The following is a 20,113-nucleotide window of genomic DNA, read 5'->3' as shown; positions in this document are numbered from 1 at the left end:
TTTTGTGGCGATCGCCCGGGGTTGCGGAACACGTATTTTGGTATAACTCTTTGGCCAATTGGTGTTTATGAATGTTTAGGCAATTTTTAGGGTCGTTGGTTTTCTAGCGTTATTTGTCGCACACAATCACAATATAATCACGTAATTCGCTACACATAACTAACATTACAACATGAAGCAAAAATAATATGTCACGTAGTTTATGATAGGCTTCTATGGGTAATATTTGCGCCTGGCTGGTACCGCTTCTATCGTAGATCCAACACATGCCCCGTTCGAGGTAGTGCATTCAACAGACGAATTTCGTCCCAAGAGGCCAATCACGATGTAAGCCAAGGGGGCATGCACCAATGAGAGGGACCTTAGTGGGCGAGCGATTGGGTTTGGGACGGGTGTACTACTAGCGACAAGTGCTGAGTGGACAACATTCGAAGCGTATGCACCCCCCGGTTGGCGATGGGTATCCTTAGTCCCAACTCCCGAGATGAAACATGCCAAGGGAGCCGAGATTCGTTATGCGGTTCTGTCCATTCACATTAATATGCTGATTTTCAGGTCGTCCCAACTTGATAAGGAAATAAACGCGGAGTAGGATCGTTTCACCCTTCGGCTATTTTGATTACCTACGAGCACGAGTATTTCATTAACGTTCCCCAGTGGAGTCGCCAATGTGAGGTAGTCGAAAAAGCACGAGGCTAATGCATGACCTCGTCCCTCGTGGGCGTGACGTCGTCAGATCAAGTGTAGTTAGATTTCCTGTGAGTTTACACCCAATCGACTAGTAATATAGGAGTCGCCATTCAGTTTTTAACGACAATGAGAAAAACTGACAAAACCCGGTTATATTGACATAAAGGGAGTGCAATTATGTTCGGCCACGACGGCCATAGGTTCCCTTGTGATCCCTGGTGTGGGGATCGCTCAACGTACACCCGCAGGGCAGAGATTGAGAGTTCGGGGGACTGTAACTACCGAGAGGAGTGCTCATCGATAACTCCAGAGGCAGGTTATCCTTACTAGCTCAGCATAAATAATTGAAGGGACATGCGTTAACTATTAAACTATTCTGAATTGATTTTAGCAATATGCAACACATAATACTAAATCGATCGTGATTATCTTGTTTAGATTGATTTAAGGTACCTAGCATGATAGTTCAATTGTCCAAGCTAGGTATTATCTTTATTAGGCGTGATAGATCAATCAAATTAATATTTTAACAATTTTATAAAAGGGTGATGAAAGCGATTAAATCATACGAAGGGACACATTACGACGCACCCTTGAGAGGTGCGTCACGGTTCTCAGAAAACTAACCACTTGGCTTTACTATTTCTCCTTTTATTTAACGAATCTCGGGTTTCTGAGCAGTGTTCCAGTATTTAGGATTAATTCATCAGCTACAAGGGACAGGATACGTTCTGTTCGACTTTTGGGTCGATTGCGACAGAACGCGGGATCAATTTCGCAGCGTGGGGCTTAGGCTTAGGGTTGGAGTCAATACTCAGATTATGAATTGTGTCCTTTTCTCGTCGATTATGAGGCTGTATTTATAGGGAAAGAGTTTGTGGAAAGATAGATCTTTACAATACGAATCCAAAAAGAATTCGGAGATAACACGTCCCAGGTATTTTCAGCGCCCAGGGCTGGGCGCCGAAGATTTCGGCGCCCAGACCCAGGCGTTGAAAATAGGATCTGAGCCGAGCTTTTTGTCAGATTTGGACTCTTAATCACGGAGATTTTGAGACTTATCCGAGTTTCTTAGTGCGTATCAACTTATGATGGAATGCGTCTGGGCCCGTTGCGAACTCTAGGTTCGTTAGGATTTTAATTAATACGTAACTCTTATTTCCGAATTATAGCAGGAATATAATTCCTTTTGCCAATTCTATCTCTTTTAGGATTTATGTTGGAGTGCAACACCTAATTCCGACAGATTTCTATCTTTTATGTCTTGCCACTTTTAACAACTACCCGTTATGGCAGTTACTATTTTTAGCAGGTTTCTATAAATAGCAGTTTGGCTGAAATGAAAAGGGTGATCGAGATTCGTTATTTTATAGGAGATGCGTTGCCAAATGGAGATTTATGTTCTCATCATCGAACCTTCCCTTTCGGGAATGGGGACAAAAGTAGGTGTCTACAGTTAGCCCCCACTTTGACTGAGTCTTGTAGTAAGACGATGGTCAAAGTATTAGACGGAGTGCGTCATACAAGCCATGGTGTATGTGACCTGTTTTTCGAGGGTCTCACGAGCCCCCGAGTGATAACATTTGACTTAAGGGTCATCACTTGAAGTGTTAACATATTCCTCACGTGTCATTGGAGGACTCTGAAAAGCCATAAGAAAACTTCTACCGCAAGAAAATAAAGCAAAGGCGAACCCTCGGGGGCTGAAACCCCGAGTTCTTCTACAAGAACGGGGAACAAGCGACATGTCCTTTCTACAAAGCCCAAATACCCATGAGGCATACCCCTCGTGATGCTGCATCTTACAAACTCTCTTCGTAGCTACAATATTAAACAAACACTAGTATAAAGATCGTCATGTGCTTCCCTTGAAGTGCGACTCATTTAGTAAAAAGGCAGCACTTGAGAGCACTAAAAAAAATAATTAAAATAATGAAAATTATATTTTCTCGAATGCGGCTCAGTTTAGAAAATAGCTCGCATTTGAGTCAAGTGCGGGCCTTAAACTCAAGTGCTGCCCCTTTAAAAAAAAAAAAAGAGCCACACAAAATTTCAACGGTTCTTTTTTCATTTTCATTTTCATTTCCTCGCTCCTCCTCTTTTCCCTTCTCATCTTCTTCTCTGGTTCTTCTCTAACAAACCGCCTGCTCTTCATCTTCCTGCCGCGTCGCCGCTTCTCTTCCTCTTCCTGCCGCGTCGCTATTCCTTCCCCCACCGCTGCTGGTCTCTACCTTCTTCGTTAATTAACCATTTTTATGCAAATCTAGGGTTGATTAACTACTTATTTGCTGCATTTTTCTTTCTCAATTGCCAGATTTACAAAACTGTAGAAGTTTGTTTTTGGGTTTTTGTTCTAGTTTTGTTGTTCGTTGATGTGGGAATTCGACAATTTGTCTATTTAATTTCAAAAAATTATATTGTATGGACCTCGTTCTTACAAAAGTATGAGATTGCATTGTTTATTTGGGAATATCAAGGTTTGTCAATAGAATTAGCTTGTTATAGTGACTCCATTGTAGTCTTTTTCCTTGTATTAGTTAGTTTGACTAATTTTTAGAAATTGAGCTTCATTTAAGCTTAATATGTACTCAAGTACACGTTCTTGATTAACTTCTTTGTAAGTTTTACGGAAAAATGATCTATTATTGCAAAACTATTTTGAACTATTTTTCTTTAAAGTTTAATGATCTTTCTTAGGGAATTGGAAATAACAAATACTTAATTAATTTCTTAGGGTAGCACCTGTAACTTGTAAGTGCAACTTTATTTTGTAAGTACTACCTACGCGAATTGCTTTACTTAGATGATCACGCAACTTCTGCAATTTCAGAAAGTGAGGGATGCAATAAGAGAAAAGGTAAAGAAGCAGAAGGAGTTTGAAAACAAAGCAAATTCACAACTGGAGAGGAAGCTTGTAATGGCCTATAAATGGAGTAGGACTTTGTAGACTATGCGTGGGAAGTTGAAAGGAACTGAGTGAGATCCTGAGAATTCACACAGAATTGATTATATATAGTGATTTTTTGAGGCTCTTAAACTCAAAAGAACGTCAAATGCATGGAATACTCAAAATTGTTTCAATTTAGATAATATTTCTCTTCGTATTTATTTGCATTTTTTTTATAATTATAGTCCTCATCGATTCTTACTTGTCATCTTTTACTTGTCATCTTTCACTCTTTCGTGAGTATCCTCGATTTCAATTTACATCTACCCGATCCTAACCCTCGATACCATCTATATCGTTCTCTACATTCATCCATTTTAAATCACCCACACACATTTTCTAAATCTCGGGCTAAGTTTGATATATTTCAAGTTTTAAGATTCAAAATTTGTAGCTTAGACATGATTGAGTAGGACTTGATAATTTCTTTATTTGTTTGATATATTTATTTATTAAGTATTTCTTCACTGCTAAAGCTAAAAAAACAATCTTTATTTATGGAAGACAACTTAAGTTTTTGCATAACTGCTATTGTGTTATTGTGTATTTTTTTTTCATGGACATTAAGTGAACATCTTTAAGATTTTGGGTATTTTCCTGTTTCACTACTGTTTTATTAATATTTACCCGGATCCAGAACTTAGACTGTTTTAATTGATTGGAAGCTGCAATCGATCAGCCTGCAAGCTGAATATTCTTGCCTACTACAAATGAAGAAAGCCTGATAGTGAGAACATTTTCCAATTTGACTGCAGACTTGACATGATGGAAAGATTTATCTGAGTTCCAGGAGATCTCTACTTATTTATTAAAAAACAAGTATAATCTCTCACTTAATGAGGGTAAAGTTTATCGAGCAGTTTCTGGTGGCTAACCGATGTTGACTTCTTTATATGGAAGATGATAGAATCTGCATTCTCCATCACTGTGAGTACTGAATATTCTTGTTGTTGTGAGAACTTTGTTGGTGATGAGGTGTCACCCTTTCCTCGGAGGTATCAAGTATGCGCTGGCACGACCTTCTTGCAACCTGCAAAACAATAATATTCCCATAGGAATATTCCCTCCGATGCCTAAGTAAGTATTGGCTAGAGAGAGAAGTAATTTATAGAGAGAAGGCAGAGCAGAATAGTTTAAGGTAGGTAGGAATGAATTCCCTGTCTTTTACCTTGGGATCTGAACTATCTATAGGACTAGAATTTTGGGAAGTGTCCCAAAACCCTAGCCATATGATTGGCTGACCTCAGAGATGGGGACATATGTCCTTACCAAGTATTGAGGGCTTAAGGTGCCTTTTCAATCTGGGCCTGTCCTAGGAAATTTTGGGCCTCTTTTGTTTGTCTTCAGGGATGATTTTTCTAGATGTGTACATCTGGCTAGCATGCATGGGCCACGTGTTTCCCCATGGTAGGTCCAAGGTGGAGTTTGTTATTTCTAGGCCACATCATTTACCCCTCAATGAGGATGCTCTATATTTTTAATTAGGGCATTCTCCTCGATGTAGTTGTGCACCACGTGTTATCATCTGCTGAGCTTCAGTTTGCCTTTGAAAACCAAAGCAGAGATTCATTTTCCTCTTTCATTTCTCTTCTAACGATTGAGAGTTTTTAGAGAGAGAAAGAAGTTTTCAAGAGTTCTTTGCTTAAGCTGAAAGTGTTCTTGGCTACTTTTTTCGCATTTCCTTTGGGGATCAATTTTTTCGACTGAAGCTTCACCCATTTTGATCATGTGCATGTACTTCTTTTGCTATTTTTCTTGTTTTTTACTCTTGTTAATTTTTTTGCTTTGTTATCAATTTCTTGGGGAGACTTTTTTGTTATGGTCGTGTTCCTATTGTATTTAGACGACGTCGTCGCTTCTTTTCTTCTCTTTTTAAGTAGGATGTCCCGTTCCTTATGTAGGGCGGTATGGCACGTATTAGGCAACGGCTAATGTGGGTGCACGGGAAGCACCCTGGGAAAGGGAAAGCCGTGTTCCTTTTTCGAGCCCCCCTCATGTGTCTAGGAGGGGAGCTAGTTCCTCGCATCATTCTGGGGGAGAAGGTGCCAAGGCGATCCGTTCTCAAAGAATACGTAAGAGTGTGGCTCGCCGTCCTCCAGTCTCGAGAGAGGACTTTGAGGATGATTCTTCCAGTTCTTCGGACGAGGAGGCAGCCAGGCAGCCACCTCCTATGGTGCCTGGGAAACAGGATTTGGATTTATTTCCATCTGATATTTTCCCAAGTAGGAAATGGCTGTGATACCTGAAGGAGCAGGGACGTGACTTTGAGAGTTTTCTTTTGTTGCCTCGTGGCTTTAGCTTTAGATGTCCTAACTCTCATAACACCTTAGATTGCCTATCCACGGGTGAGGTTGTTGTCTATACGACCGCTTTTAGGCTATGACTTAGGTTTCCTTTACATCCATTCGTACTTGCTGTCTTGGACGGGTATGATATTGGCTTGGCCCTGCTGACTCCCAACTCTAGGGAAATATCTGTGACCTCATTGCCAAATGTGCTCACTACTACATTTTTGAGATAATGCGACAGTGGAATAGTGTTTAATGCGACGCCTAACTTCTTACCGTTACAATAAGTCAGGCTAATGTAATGATTTTTAACATACCGTTGCAATAGACCATCTAATGCAACGACCTTCACCTTCACCTTACCATTGCAATAGGTAATTATTAACCGTTGCATTAGATGTCCTTCCCTCCTAATTTTTCCTGAAAATTTGAAACACGGCGCAATTGCGCAAATCACTTCATTCTAGAACTTCAGAATTCTTTAAAAAAAAAAAAAAAAAAAAAAAATTTAGTCAAATGTGTTATTCAAAATAAGAAACGACAAAGGGAAAACCTCAATTCCGAATTCCTTCTTCTAGAAAAAAATCCCCCAAATTCTTCTTCCAGGAAATCCCAATTCAACTAACTCAACTCTCACTACCAACTCTCAGGAGGCGACAAAGGAGAGAAGGCGGCTAACGGTGGAGCCGATGAAGGAAGGGGGCGACGAAACATCGATCCCATTCAAACGGTAATCTATTGAACTTTAGTTTTAATTAGGGTTTTCTATTTCGATTAGATTTCAGGACAAATTCGCTGAATTGCATTGTAATGGATGTCAATGAACTTAGTTGCACTTCCTGAATTGCATTATAACGGGTTTAGGGTTTGCAATTTCAGATTTTGGTGATTTGCAATGAAATATATGGTGTTTTAACATGTAAGTTCTTTGCAATTGCTTCGTAGGACATAACAAAAATGGACTAACTTCAAGTTTGAGTTTTGGTTTTAATTCAGCTTTTTATTGTCCAGTTTGACACTATTCCTCCCAGAATATTTTATTCGAAACCAAGAACTATTAAACAGGAACATTTAGCGATTATCTTACTTTGTTGAAGTCTGAAACAGATCAAAAGACTAGTGATTTTGAACAATCTCCTCCGCATAGGTACTCTGCATACAATTTAGATTAAAGAACTCAGAACTAATGGGTAGACTACTAAAGATCACTGTTCTTGTAGAAAAATACTATACCTAAAACTAAAACACGATAAACATCTAAATAGTGAAGGGTTGTAACCTAACTCAAGTCAACTAAAAACATACCTTAATTTTGATGAATTACTAGTTATTTTTGCAAAACTTTGAGAGTTGGTTTTCTGGATTTCAGTTTGTGATATGTAGCTGATGTTACTTTTTACAGCTCCGAGGTTCTGTTATTGTTTAATACTCTAATGAATTAGCTTAAGGGGAGAGGGTAGTGTAGGAAATCTGGAAATGGATAATAAGAAATCTTGAAGAAGAAGCCAGTCACTAAGTTAGACTAAGAAATGATAAAATAAAAAAAAGGATCAGGGAGAGAGAAACCATGCTCACTATTATTGAGAATTTATTGTTAATCTGTTTTACATTTTGGGAGAGAGCAAGTCTGTTGAATGTTTTTACGGAGTAACTATCATCTATATTTTATATTTTCCAGTTTATAATGGATCAAACTACATCTTCTTCCCTTAATCTATCTATATTATCTCTTAATTCTTTCCAAAGTTATGTTAATTCATAGCACCTTTTTTGGGGGATTGTTGGCCTCTGATTACAGTCTAGACTCTAGAAGTCACTTTTCAGGGACTTCTCAAACTACAACGTCTAGGTTCTTTTGCTTTAGTGACAGAATCTTATTAGTCACGGCTTTAAGGGGCTTATTGCCTAAATATGAACTGGTTGAATTCTCTAAAATTACCAATAAAGAATGTGTATGGTTGTGTGATGTCTGTGGTCTGTAGCTGATTCTAAGAGTGTTTTATAATCCCTTTGACTCAACTATATATATTAGCATCTTCTTAATTTTTATCACTTTTTCCTAAATATATTTTCTTTTGCATCAGTTTTTGATTTTCTTATGCTGGGTTAGATTTTATGCTGTTGATTGATCATGGTTTAAATTGGTTTAGCGTGTGGCAGAAACCTTGTTGCAGTGCCAAACGCCAGAAATTCAAAGCCTCAAAGGCTTAATAAATTCAAAGTCCCAAACACCTTGTTGCAGTACCTTGCTGACTGTTTGGAACAAACTTCTTTCATGTAAATTATCCCCTCACAGCCCATTTGGTAGCCGGTAAAAAATGGTGGTAATTGGAATAAATCAAAGTGTTATTTGACAAGAAAATAGCATAATGATGTCCATGGTAATGAAATTTTGTCTCAAATTTACATACAAATTCATTCCCATTGACATCATTTATGGTCAGCTACCAAATGGGCCGTCAGTGTTTTATCTGCTAACCTGTTGTCACTTGATGATGCCACTCACTTGTTTTTCCAGACGGGAGGTAGTATGATCGATGTGGAGGGTCCTCGTTGCAGTCTACGGAGTAGAAAGGTCTGATATGTTCCATTAGCATGTTTTAAGTGTAAAGTGTTCACATATTCATTTGACATCTATGACGGTTTCATTCTTTCTGACGAGCTTCAGTTTGACAGGTTTACATCGACCTAAGTGTTGACTACTTAAAAATGTTCTTGTTGAATGTTCCAGCTGTTGCCGTTGCCCTTGGACTGGGAGTATATATCTATAACCTGTTTACTGACCTTTCCCCTTTCCTGCACGCCTATGTTACTCATAGTCATGTACCCTTTTTTTTAACTTGAGAAGTTTAGATTAGGAATTACTAACTGCCTCAACTTTGAGTTGAGTTCAATCAACTGCATACTCTGCATTTGTTGGGAGAGCTTCTCTGCTAGTCGGGTGCAGATTACTCAAGTCTAATGGGAGTACCCTACAGAATGAGTTCTTACTAGGTATTGCTTATTTTTTGTGAAATTTCATGTTTTTATTTGAGTAAACATGAAGGTTATTTTTTTATTTATCGTGTTTTAGCTAGTGTACCATCTTTAACTTGTGCCCATTCGTGATTTAAACTTGCAGGAGCATGGTGAGCTAAATGGAGGAGAAATGTAGATCTAGCAAATGAGATGGGGGATCTTGTTTGTTTTTGTGTCATTTTGTGATTTCTAGTAACGTTGAATTTGTTTCTATGAATCTTAATATTATTTATTTTGGTCATTAAAAACACTAAGTTAGTTAGTGAACAACTATTTTGTAATGCATGTTGACATCCTATGGGCACTAATATTGTAATATTACTCTTTAAGTCAATGAAAATCTTTTATTATTGACATCCTTTCTTAATTTAGAAAACTAATTTCAATTATTATTATTTATTATTATGAATGAATGAACCCGTTGCATTAGGTGCTCAACAGATTTATTTTGACAATAAATTACCGTTGCATTAGGCTAAATCGCGTTGCATTATTTCTTTAAGCCAACATAGATATCCGTCGCATTAGCTAAAAGAACCGTTGCATTAGCTTAAATAATCGTCGCATTAGCTAAAATTCCCGTCGCATTAGCTAAAGATCTAATGCGACACCCCATCTAAGGACCGTCGCATTAGATGCTTATCTAATGCGACGGTATTAATTTCTCGTTGCATTAGGTCACTGATCGTCGCATTAGGCCTAATGCAACGCCACCGGGATGCAAGGGTCATTTGTCGTCGCATTAGGTCTAATGCGACGGATTTTGATGCCTAATGCAACGATTTTATGCGTTGCATCTGATAAGAAATGTAGAAGTGGATTTTAATGACGTCGTCCCTTCCTTTTCATCCTTTGTTAGATTAGTGGATATTGCGCCTTCTTCTCGTTCACATCAAGGATGGTATACCCTGTACAGTTGGAGAGGCTATAAGACAGTGGTGGGAAAGTCGTCTAGTTGGGTGTGGTGGAGGACTAAGTGGTCCATTATACGAATGGAGGACCTCACACTTTCAAGACGTCTTTCCTCGTTGGAATTATAGGTCGCGCTTTATTTCCAAGACCGAGGCTCTTCCTCGTCTTCTTTCGAAAGAATGGAGACTCGTAAAGCCTTTATTTCAAGAAGAAATGTATAGGCTGTCTGCTAAGAGTCATGCCTGGGTACCCAACAGTTGGCTTCCTCACGTAGGCCAGTTTACTAATAGGGTATTTCTTGCGGTCGTTGGCCTGTGTCCGTATTTACTTAGAGGTATTTTTTTATTTTGGAAGTAGTTGGTTACTCTGCGGATTTTTAGTTCCTTTTTTTTCTTCGATGACCTCCTTAGTTTGTGCAGAGTCTTCCATGAGTCATTTGTCCCCAGAAGTTAAGGGGGTAGTGAAGGTGCCTGAGTGGCTAACTCAGGTATACACTGACGAGGTTCTTAAGGCCGTGGAGGCCAAAAAGAAAGAGTCCTCGAGAAAATCTGATGAGGCTGCCACTAGTGACCCTCCCAAGGTACGTCTAATCGTAAGAATTTTTCATCTTAGAGCTACGCTGATTTATGTTTCTCTTTTTGTAGGGGCCTACCACATCCGTTGTTGGGAAGCTTTCGGGTCCTACTTTGGCCGCTCCTCAGGCTAAGCGACCCTTTTTTAAGAAGAAAGGGGGTGCGGCTAGTGCCGTGGTGCCCGAGCCGGTGCGGACAGCTCCACCTGTTGTGGATTTGGGGGGTTTTTTCTCCTAACAGAGAAGATCCTTCTGTGGCCAACGCGGCTTGTGGATCTACCCCTGTCGTGGCGGAAGGTAAGGCGTCCAAGGCTGGAGACCAAGAGGCTAAGGAGACATCTGCCAAAGCGGCGGTGGATTTCAATCTTGCTGCTGACACGGCTTCCAGGGAGGAGATGAAGGAAATAATGCCCTTGGACCAAGTATGCATTCAATGCTAAGTTTAATAAATGCGGTTAAGTATTAATTAATTATGCAAGTTAATAATTCAGTGAGATCAAGTGAGCTGTATGCCTAGCTAGAGGCCGCTTCAGTTCGAGTAGAATTAATAATATTAATCCACAACTTACTCTTGACTGAACCCGTAGGGTCACACAAATAGTACATGAACGGATCAAGTATTTAAGTGAATTAAATACTCTATTTAGGAACATTCGGAAACGACGGATCTCGGCTCCAGTGGGAGCTGAAATCGTCAAAAGGAAAAATATGAATACATCGGAAATGATGATATTGCCGGAAACGGAAATATGGATCATGACGGAAATATAAATATTATCCAAGTCGTAGATGTTGCCGGAAACGGAAACATGGTACGTATCGGAAAATATTATAGGAAATAGAAATATTGCCGGAAACGGAAATATTGTCGGAATCGAAAATATTGTCGGAATCGGAAATAAGTTCCGGATCGGAAATATTAAATATTTGTTCGAATCGGAAATATTAAATATTGTTCGAATCGGAAATGAATTCCGGAATCGGAAAACGAATCGGAAGCGCGACGTACTAAACGATTGACGGACGAGCTTGCTAGACGCAAGACCCAGCACGAAGCCAGGCCTAGCGCCCAGCAAAGCCCGCCCACGTGAGCGAGCAGCAAGGCAGGCCCAACGCGCGAGCAGCGAGCAAGGCAGGCCCAGCAAGCAGCGCCCAATGGGAAACCATTAAAATAATAATATTGCGAGAATGAAATATGATTTGATTTTATTGAATTATTTCATGATATTTATGGGAAACCATTAAAATAATAATATTTTATTTATCACATAATCTAAAGGAATTATGTTAATTCAACTGAAGTACGAAGGCTAAGAAAAGTAAAATTAAATGCAACATGATAAATGAAAGTGAAAGACATAGTCCGTTTGACAGTATATGTTCACAGGTTATGATTCTCGGTCATGCATGTACCTTTGGGGCACTAGCCCACCCATGTTGAGCATCTGCTCTTATGTTTTATGGGCATCGGCCCATCGTGGAAGATGTTTCACCATGTCATACTTATCAACGACTAGCATGTTAATAATTAAAAATTAAAGGTTATGAATGAATTAATATAATGTTTTATTAAATGTTTTACATTATTCTATTATCCCTGTTTTGTCAACTAAAATGAGTTGAAATGAATTTGCGTTACTAGAATAGTTCGTTAATTACTGAGTTTTCGGCTCACTGTTTCGTTTTCTGTTTTAGATACGGCTGGGGACGACGGAAACGAACAATGGCGAGGATTTCAATTTAGCAAATGTTCACCTAGTAATGTTTAATCATAATTACTCTAGTGAAGACGCTTTGGTAAGTTATGAAAGTTACTTTATTAAGGAAATAAAAGAATAATTATATTATTGTGGAGATTTAAAGTAATTACTATGATGATTATCTTGTAATTCCCAAGAGGGGGTTACGGTAGTAATGTCCCGACCAAATTAGGTAAATTTCGTTGCTTAATTACTCGCATTAGAGGTCGGGGCATTACAACAAGTGACTCGTATTGGTACCCAATAATTTGGTATTGATACTGCGACTATTATGGTATTGATATACCAATACATTCCCAAGAAGTACCAACACAAATCATTTAAGTTATAATACAAAAATGGTTGTATTTGAGTTATATGAACATAAACCACTTGATATTTATCATTACTCGACATATCCCAAAGCACTCTATACGCTAAATGGTAAAGTAACTTATTATTTAACTAGCTTTTGGCCCGTTCTACGCACGAGCTATATTTTAGGAAACTCAATTAAAAAAGAAATGGTAATTTTACATACCAAAACGATAAAGGTATAAATGTATATTACTTCACTAAAACTTGTTATAGTATGTAGAAAAACTAAAATTTTCAAGATGTATTGGGTAAAAGCATTACTTTGAAGGAATATATTCTGAGCTCTCACAAGACCACAAATGTATTATTAGTTTAGGAGTATATCTTTTTGTTCAAGGGTTTTGTTTTTAAAAAAAATAGTAAGAGAAATATGCTAGTACGGAGTAACTAAGTTAAGCATATATATTCTTTGGATTAAACCAAAGAGATCCACAAATCTTCAATATGCTAAGAAATTCACCATCGTGGTTTGTTAGATTAAAACTATGTTTCAGTTGCCAAGTATACATGAAGTTTCGCACCCTATCCTTTGCATCACAATCAAGAAAACTACCAAAAAGGAAAGTTACTTAAGAATTAAGAGTTGATGATCAAGCTAACCAAATGTGATATGTTAAAATTCTGGAAAATATCAAAGACTGAACCATTTTTTTAAAACTCGAAATTATGCTTATAGAGTTAGGGGTGTGGTAGTAGTAGATGTCATACAGAATTCAAAACAAAAATGCATCCATGTTTGTCGGATTTTTGAGTAGTTTGTAAATGAACTTGAAATATGAAGACGATTAAGGCAAGTCAGGCAACGGGATGCAATGAACTTCTTGAGTAGTTGATTTAAATGGGCTAAAAAAAATGAATATAATGATAACATTAACTAATACCAACCTCATTAGAAGAAATATTTTTTCAGAAAACAATGGGGTGGACATGAATTAAAAGTTCATTACATAATTTTAACTTCCACCCACCTATATGAAAATAGTAAAATTCTTCAGAATGAAGAAATTTAGCAAAATAAGGCAGGGAGGAATATCACTCTTTCAAAAATTGTAGACATGTAGATTTAATAAATAGTCAAATTCATTAACCCGGAAATTATAACTATCTTAAACGTTTCTCATTCTTGATTCACCATAACCGCCAATGTATTAATCTATGTCTCTAATTAAATTGTTCTAAACCATTAAACTAAAATTGGAAAGGGAAGGATGAAATGTTAAGGTGACTTATTATGTATTAAATGAAGAATTGGTTTAGAAGGGAGAAGTGGAAGGGGAAGAAGCAAGACATTGGCATGAGTATATGTTTTCCATTAGCGTCAAATTAACAACGTTTGATAAATAAGCCATTTATTCACACAAATTAAGAGAATGACACGTAACTTTCATGGTTTTAGTTTTTAAATATTAGATTAGATATAGATATATGCTTGCCACGTGTCTTCTAAATGGTGATATAAGTCTTTGCCACGTGTCTTCAAAATAGAGTTGCTTACGTGTCTTTAAAATAAAGCTGGTTTTCTTTTTTAAATACTAGGTATTGATTGATTGCTATTTTGAATATTAGCAATCAAATAATAAGTTACTCGACCTGGGCTATGTTTAGTTCACTTTAATTCTCTTAATTTAATATGTTTAATCCAGACATAAGGCGTTCAAACCGAACAAACCCAAAACTCCAAAAGTGAGAAGGTCACGTGCAAAATCAGCCGGGCGGACTTTGGCCACTTTGCCACTCATACAAACAAGAAACAAGCGGAAGGACAATTTTCGAATCAATGAAAAAGACGCAAAAACTCTGTTACGAATTCCTTTCTTTTTGGGGAAAGTGGGAGAAATAGGGAGAGAAAGATCAATGGACCAGGAACCTCCACCGTCACAAATGCTCCAAATTTCCACCACCATGTAAACCCAATTTCCCTCTTTTCTCTCTCTCTATTCCGATTTCCGACACCCCCTTTTCTCTCTCCTACATTTTTTTTAATCGGGTTTTTCCTTTGAATGAACCTGGACTAAAAATGGCCGAAGGGCAGTTCTTGTTTTCCAAGGAATTGGATGTTGCTGTTAGAGTTGTCCATTTGGCTTGCGCTTTGTGCCAAAGAGTCCAAAATAGCTTGCTTTCTTCTAATGGCTCACAGGTTAATTCCAAAGATGATGATTCTCTCGTCACTGTTGCTGGTAATTTAATTAAACTCATTTTTTCTACTTTTTGTGATTTGGGTTTTCATAATTTCGGCATGATTATTGTGTTTTGTTTGATGGGTATGTTCCAATAATACGATTGTTTTCTGGGTTTTTTGGTTTTATGAGTATTTATGACAAATTGACAATGTGGGTTGATTATGAAAATATGTAGAAGTATGATGCTGATATGTATGTTATTTCATTTCAATTGTGGGTTCCCTTAATGGAGGGTCACCTTCAATTTGTCGTGTTGATTTGGATAGTTTTTCATTAGTATTTATTGATATTGTTGATTAATTGAGGCTGCCTTTCGAAGACAGAATGTACATTACACACCCTGGTGTACCAAATGAATGATAATTGATAACTACTAAGGTCTGAAGTTGTAAAGTATTCTTCGATGATAATCTGTTGAAGAATGTGGTGTAATGGAGTGTAAGACTCACTATTCCTATTAAAGCACCTCTCTGATGAGGCCACATCAAAGCAGGTCTAACTATATCACTTAAGGTTGCCTTTAATCGGAAAGGACTGAACTACGACTTATACGAAGACCATGCGTAATTTTGTGTATGCCCTTGCTGTGGAGTTGTATTGAGTCTTTAATCAGAATCCTTGTTTTTCAATAGTTCATGACCTTGAGAATTTCCCCGGGTTAATGAAATGTTCTACCACTAGTCCTTTAGAAACATTAGCTTACAATAATACGAAGTAGTATTTATTTTGACATTTTCAGGGATGTCTTAGTTCTGCTTGAACATGGTTGCTTTAAAGTCAGTAATTGCTTTGTTGGTTTTAATATTATTTTGGTTTGTGGATGTTGATAATACACGGGTTGCTATTTCACTTATGTATTCATTCCAATTTGACTTTATATTTTTGCTATGCTTTGTGACTTGAATTTGATCACAGATCGGCATTACTGCATGAACAGATTATAGTGTTCAGGCTGTTGTTAGCCGGATACTGTCAGAATATTTTGGAAGCCAAAATTTATCCATCGTTGCTGAAGAAGATGCACAAACACTCTCAAAGTCTGACTTATTGCAGGAAGTGGTGAATACAGTGAATGAAAGCATCTCAGAAGCTCCTAAGTTTGGTCTTAAAATCTCAAATGTTCCTGTTGGTCCCAGCCAAGTGATTGAAGCCATTGGACGATGCAGCTCGTCTGGTGGTCCTAAAGGAAGGCATTGGGTTTTGGACCCTGTTGATGGAACCCTTGGCTTTGTACGTGGCAATCAATATGCTGTTGCCCTAGCATTGATTGAGGAGGGAAGAGTTGTTCTTGGAGTCCTTGGGTGCCCCAACTACCCTGTGAAGAAGGGTCTTGTAAACCATCATCATCAACTTACATCAGAAATATCCTCAGCCTCCCCTGACATGTGGGATAAAGGCTGTGTGATGTATGCAAAACGAGGCGCTGGTAAGGCATGGATGCAGCCATTGATTCATGGAGAATTGAAGCTTGACTCGTTTGAATCTGCGAGATCAATTCGAGTTTCTTCCGTTAAGGATCCAGCTCTTGCAACATTATGTGAGCCTGTGGAAAAAGCCAATACAAGTCACTCTTTCACGGAAGGGGTTGCTCACAGTGCTGGACTTAGGTGGGTGTATACCTATTTGTGTGTGTGTGTGTGTGTTTGTGTGCTTTTGTGTGCATGCGCATGCGTATGCGTGTGTGACCATAAAGAACACTTTATTTTCAGCCAATCGCCTATATGAAGTTTATCTCATATCAAAGTAGAAGTGTTAACCTGTGAAAACATATAGTTTCCCTAGATTACATTTTATCTGGGTTGTTAAGTTGTTACTACATAACTGTTCCCTTCCATATACTTTTTGTCTTGGATGTACTCTCTTGGATTCATTTTATTGTCTTGGAAACAAGGAAATGGTGTTTAACATTTTCTATGCTGGTTGAAAATATGAGTTGGGATGAAATTTTAAAATATGCATTTAGGAGTTTTCTCAAAGCATATTTAACAAAGTATTTGAAGGATTGGTTATTTCCTATCTTTTGTGGTTTGATTATTTCTAAGTTGAGTTTACAAACATGATGTTGATTATGTGTGTCGGTGGTCAGATGCAGCTACTTCTTCTGCTATGGATGAGAATAGTTTTCTCTGACTTGGCTATAGTAAAATGTCAATTTGATCTTTCGGTGGCATTTTAATAAATGCAGTTTAATTATGAAAATTTAACATCTTAACTTGGTTCATACATGAAAGGCTTGACCGCTTGATGCTTATGTGATCAACTTTAATAGCATCGTTGTTTATTTATTGAGCTCTACAGTTTGTGGTTGAACCTTATGGTTCCAATTCAAAATTTTGTTACCAGGAAGAAGCCTTTGCGTGTATATAGTATGGTGAAGTATGCAGCCATAGCTAGGGGAGATGCTGAGATTTATATGAGGTTTGCTAGAGCTGGCTACAAAGAGAAAATATGGGATCATGCTGCAGGAGTTCTTATTGTACAAGAAGCTGGTGGTGTGGTAACTGATGCAGGAGGACGCCCACTGGACTTTTCCAGAGGAATATATTTGGAAGGTCTTGATCGTGGAATAATGGCTTGTTCTGGAGCTGTATTACATGAGAAAATTATAGGTGCTGTTGATTCTAGTTGGGAATGCTCTCTCCTCTGAAGCCTATTGGAGTATTGATGCATTTAAGAAGGTAATTACTAATATCCAATCGCTTTGGTCTCTGCCGATTTTTTTACCTTTATGGATATTTTTGATAGATTAACAAAGATTGAATATTAGCAAGGCCACTCTATTCAGCATATATTGTGGGAATTAGGAAACGGATATTCCTTTTCTTTTGTGTTGATCATGAGTTTAATTAACCCTTGTAAAGCGAGAGGAAAAAAGAGAAACTGACAAAACTAATTTTTAAATACGCTAGTGAGTATGAAGGTTTTGTCAAGGTTGAATGGTTGATGTGTCATTTTGCTTCACTCTTTCTTCGTATGCACAATATTTTAGTTCATTTGCCTTTAAATTGTTATTCCCTCTGTCCCTTTTTGTTTGCCCCTATTTGCCATTTTGGTCCCAAAAGAATGCTCCATTACTAAAAATGTTCATGGGAGTTTGGGACCACATAAATTATATTTGATCCCACCATTTTTGTCTCTTCTCAATTCCACTTACCCAACTCTTAATAAAAACACTTTTGAACCATGGGGCAAACAATTAGGGATGGAGGAAGTAGCATTCTTCCTTCCCTTGGAAGAGTATGTGTGTGTGGGTGTGGGTGGGGGGGGGGGGGGGGGGGGGGGGAGCGTTGTCTTTTATCATTATTTGATCATAGTCAATGATGTCTTCCCTAAAAGTTGAATAAAAATGCCAACGAGTCCTTAGTTTACTACTGATCAAGGTGATGACATAGGTAGGCTTCGATCAAGAAAAAAATACCTTACCAAGTAAGCTAGTTTGCGTCCAAAAACCATCACCTGTTTTTTTTTTATGATTACCTGAAAAATTCATGTCTAGCTCTAGGACAATTGATAAGTCAATAGCAATTCCGGTTGGATATTAATAAATCAGTCCTAGTCCTGTTGGAGAAATGACCGGTCCTTGCATGGCAATTTATAATCATAACCATTCATGTAAATTTCAGTCCCTATACTTCATTGATACTAATGGCTTGCAGATAGCTGAGACCATCTCAATTCCTTTCTTACAGCTGAAATATATTTCTTCAAACCATCTAATATCAGCACAAACTTCCTTTGTCGCAGTGCTCGATGCAACACAGCTGCCCTTTTTGGCTCGTCTTCTTCCTGCAAATCAATTCCTAGAGTTTTAGCAATAGCACCCTGCAAATTATATTCTCTTTGATCCTCAAGTACTGTAACGAAGTAAACATGTTGACAAGACTTGATCAGCTTATTATGAATGTGCATTATAACAGCAGTTTTTCCTATTCCTTTGATTCCATGCACCCCAATTTTAGTCACTCCGTTTTGTAACCATGTCATAATTTTCCTGATATTCTCATCTGCAGCTTCACCCACCAATGTGGTGGTCACCTCTACGAATTCTCCTGCATTAAGATTTCCTAAATATGCTCGTTTTAAAAACTTCCACAAACAATTAGTGTCTCTCATCACCATTTCTTGTAGGAACGTCTGTACCTCGGTACATTTGGCTCCAGCAGAAGTTAACCAATTTTATCAACTTCTCTCTTTCTGCGCTGACTCTTAGTCTTCAACACACATTATCAGATCACTGAGTCTTTCCTGCAACCTATCCCTTTCTTTCATGGAGCATTTGCACGTTGGCGTGGAGACTGTTGTAGAAGTGGATCCACTTTGGTAAACTGGTGATGAAGTTGAATAGATTGTTCAGTGACTCAATCCCATCTGTGATCTTCTTCAAGTCCAAGTGTTCCGTTGTAAGCAAACAGACTACTGTAATAACCAGCAGCAGCGTGGATATTGCATTCACTGCAAAACAAATGAATAATTTTAGTAGCAAGTTCCTTTTGTCCAAGCTTGATTTTGCTTGAAAACAACTGCGGAGTACTCCATCCAGAACTCATGAGTTTTTAATCCTCCCGAAATAAGGACTCAGCACGATTACACAAAAGAAACCCTTTATCATAGTTCTGCAATTGACCCATGTATTTCTATCATTTCCTCATAACTCAATTCCAACAGTGGTACATGACAAAACATATAGCCTATTACTACGTACTGCAGTATATTAGGAAATGGACACCCAATATATAACTGTCACTAACCATTTCGGATGGAGGGTGTAAAACTGAATGCTAGTACATGTCTCTGATTTGACAAGTGATTAGTCCCTGATGTTCCTAATTTTTGTAACATAATTCACAATTGTAACAACAAATGATATAATTAAAATGTCTCCCAAGATTTTACCGGCTAAACTAGCTACATGTCCTACGTGGACTAACTCAAACAGTGTACACGCCTAAATTCCTGATTAAGTGATGCAGTTATCAACATCTGCTCCAAAATCCTACATTTTTGTTGTTGTTGTTGATATTAAATAATTGGCAAGACAAGGCAAACTCCAAAACTACAGAAATAACAAGTCATGGAATAAACATTACAGTATAATACAATTGCAATTAATTAAAAAATAATGTTATTTAGAAGTTCAACTGCAAGAAAATTAATTGATTAATAAACTACTTACGCCATTACATTTTTGAATTATATTCCCAGCAACATCTATTACTATATACTAAAAGAGACACCAGGAATGACACGTGTCAATTCCTGGTGCGATTTTTTCCCGCCAAAAAAATTCTTTTTTTTTTCTTTTGTTCTTTCTTAACTTCGTTTTAATATAATCTCCAAAGATTGCTTTAATATATTTCTGCAATAATCTATTCGTATCTTTGTTTCCCTTA

The 20,113-nt window shown here is 37.8% G+C and overlaps 1 protein-coding gene, 1 long non-coding RNA gene and 1 pseudogene across 9 annotated transcripts; 2 read left to right on the top strand and 1 right to left on the bottom strand.

The window, feature by feature from the left end:
* The first annotated feature begins 2,741 nt into the window (after positions 1–2,741).
* LOC110779915 (uncharacterized) lies at positions 2,742–9,297 on the top strand. Of its 4 annotated transcripts, none has more exons than XR_008919636.1 (5): positions 2,742–2,913; positions 3,521–6,655; positions 8,076–8,500; positions 8,602–8,919; positions 9,047–9,297. It is a non-coding gene; the product is annotated as an uncharacterized lncRNA (long non-coding RNA). The 4 variants fall into 4 exon arrangements; XR_002531289.2 differs by adding an exon at positions 6,805–6,844 and having other exon boundaries at positions 2,754–6,655; XR_008919635.1 differs by having other exon boundaries at positions 2,749–6,655; positions 6,805–8,500.
* A 4,998-nt stretch (positions 9,298–14,295) lies between these two features.
* On the top strand, positions 14,296–19,543 carry LOC110803537 (PAP-specific phosphatase HAL2-like). 5 transcript variants are annotated; one of them, XM_056827532.1, is made up of 4 exons: positions 14,296–14,720; positions 15,661–16,330; positions 17,067–17,401; positions 18,852–19,543. In XM_056827532.1, exons 1-3 carry the CDS (start codon positions 14,561–14,563, stop codon positions 17,368–17,370), a joined length of 1,134 nt encoding a protein of 377 aa, XP_056683510.1. In that variant the 5' UTR covers positions 14,296–14,560; the 3' UTR covers positions 17,371–17,401; positions 18,852–19,543. The 5 variants fall into 5 exon arrangements, with proteins under 5 accessions (XP_056683510.1, XP_056683511.1, XP_021864749.1 ...); XM_056827533.1 differs by having other exon boundaries at positions 18,954–19,537; XM_022009057.2 differs by lacking the exon at positions 18,852–19,543 and adding an exon at positions 18,413–18,661.
* LOC130472022 (uncharacterized) lies at positions 18,366–19,901 on the bottom strand (annotated as a pseudogene).
* Positions 19,902–20,113: the final 212 nt, after the last annotated feature.

Source organism: Spinacia oleracea, chromosome 4 (assembly GCF_020520425.1).
Source record: "Spinacia oleracea cultivar Varoflay chromosome 4, BTI_SOV_V1, whole genome shotgun sequence".
Lineage (NCBI taxonomy): Eukaryota > Viridiplantae > Streptophyta > Magnoliopsida > Caryophyllales > Amaranthaceae > Spinacia > Spinacia oleracea.
The sequence above is the reverse complement of the archived record's forward strand: the minus strand, read 5'-3'. Positions and strand labels throughout refer to the sequence as shown.

Bases quoted from the DNA above. Each gene is read 5' to 3' on its own strand.
- LOC110803537 (XM_056827532.1), top strand. From the start codon at position 14,561: ATGGCCGAAGGGCAGTTCTTGTTTTCCAAGGAATTGGATGTTGCTGTT. The intron at 14,721-15,660 runs GTAATTTAATTA...CTGCATGAACAG, and splicing joins TTCTCTCGTCACTGTTGCTG to ATTATAGTGTTCAGGCTGTT. The intron at 16,331-17,066 runs GTGGGTGTATAC...TTTTGTTACCAG, and splicing joins GCTCACAGTGCTGGACTTAG to GAAGAAGCCTTTGCGTGTAT.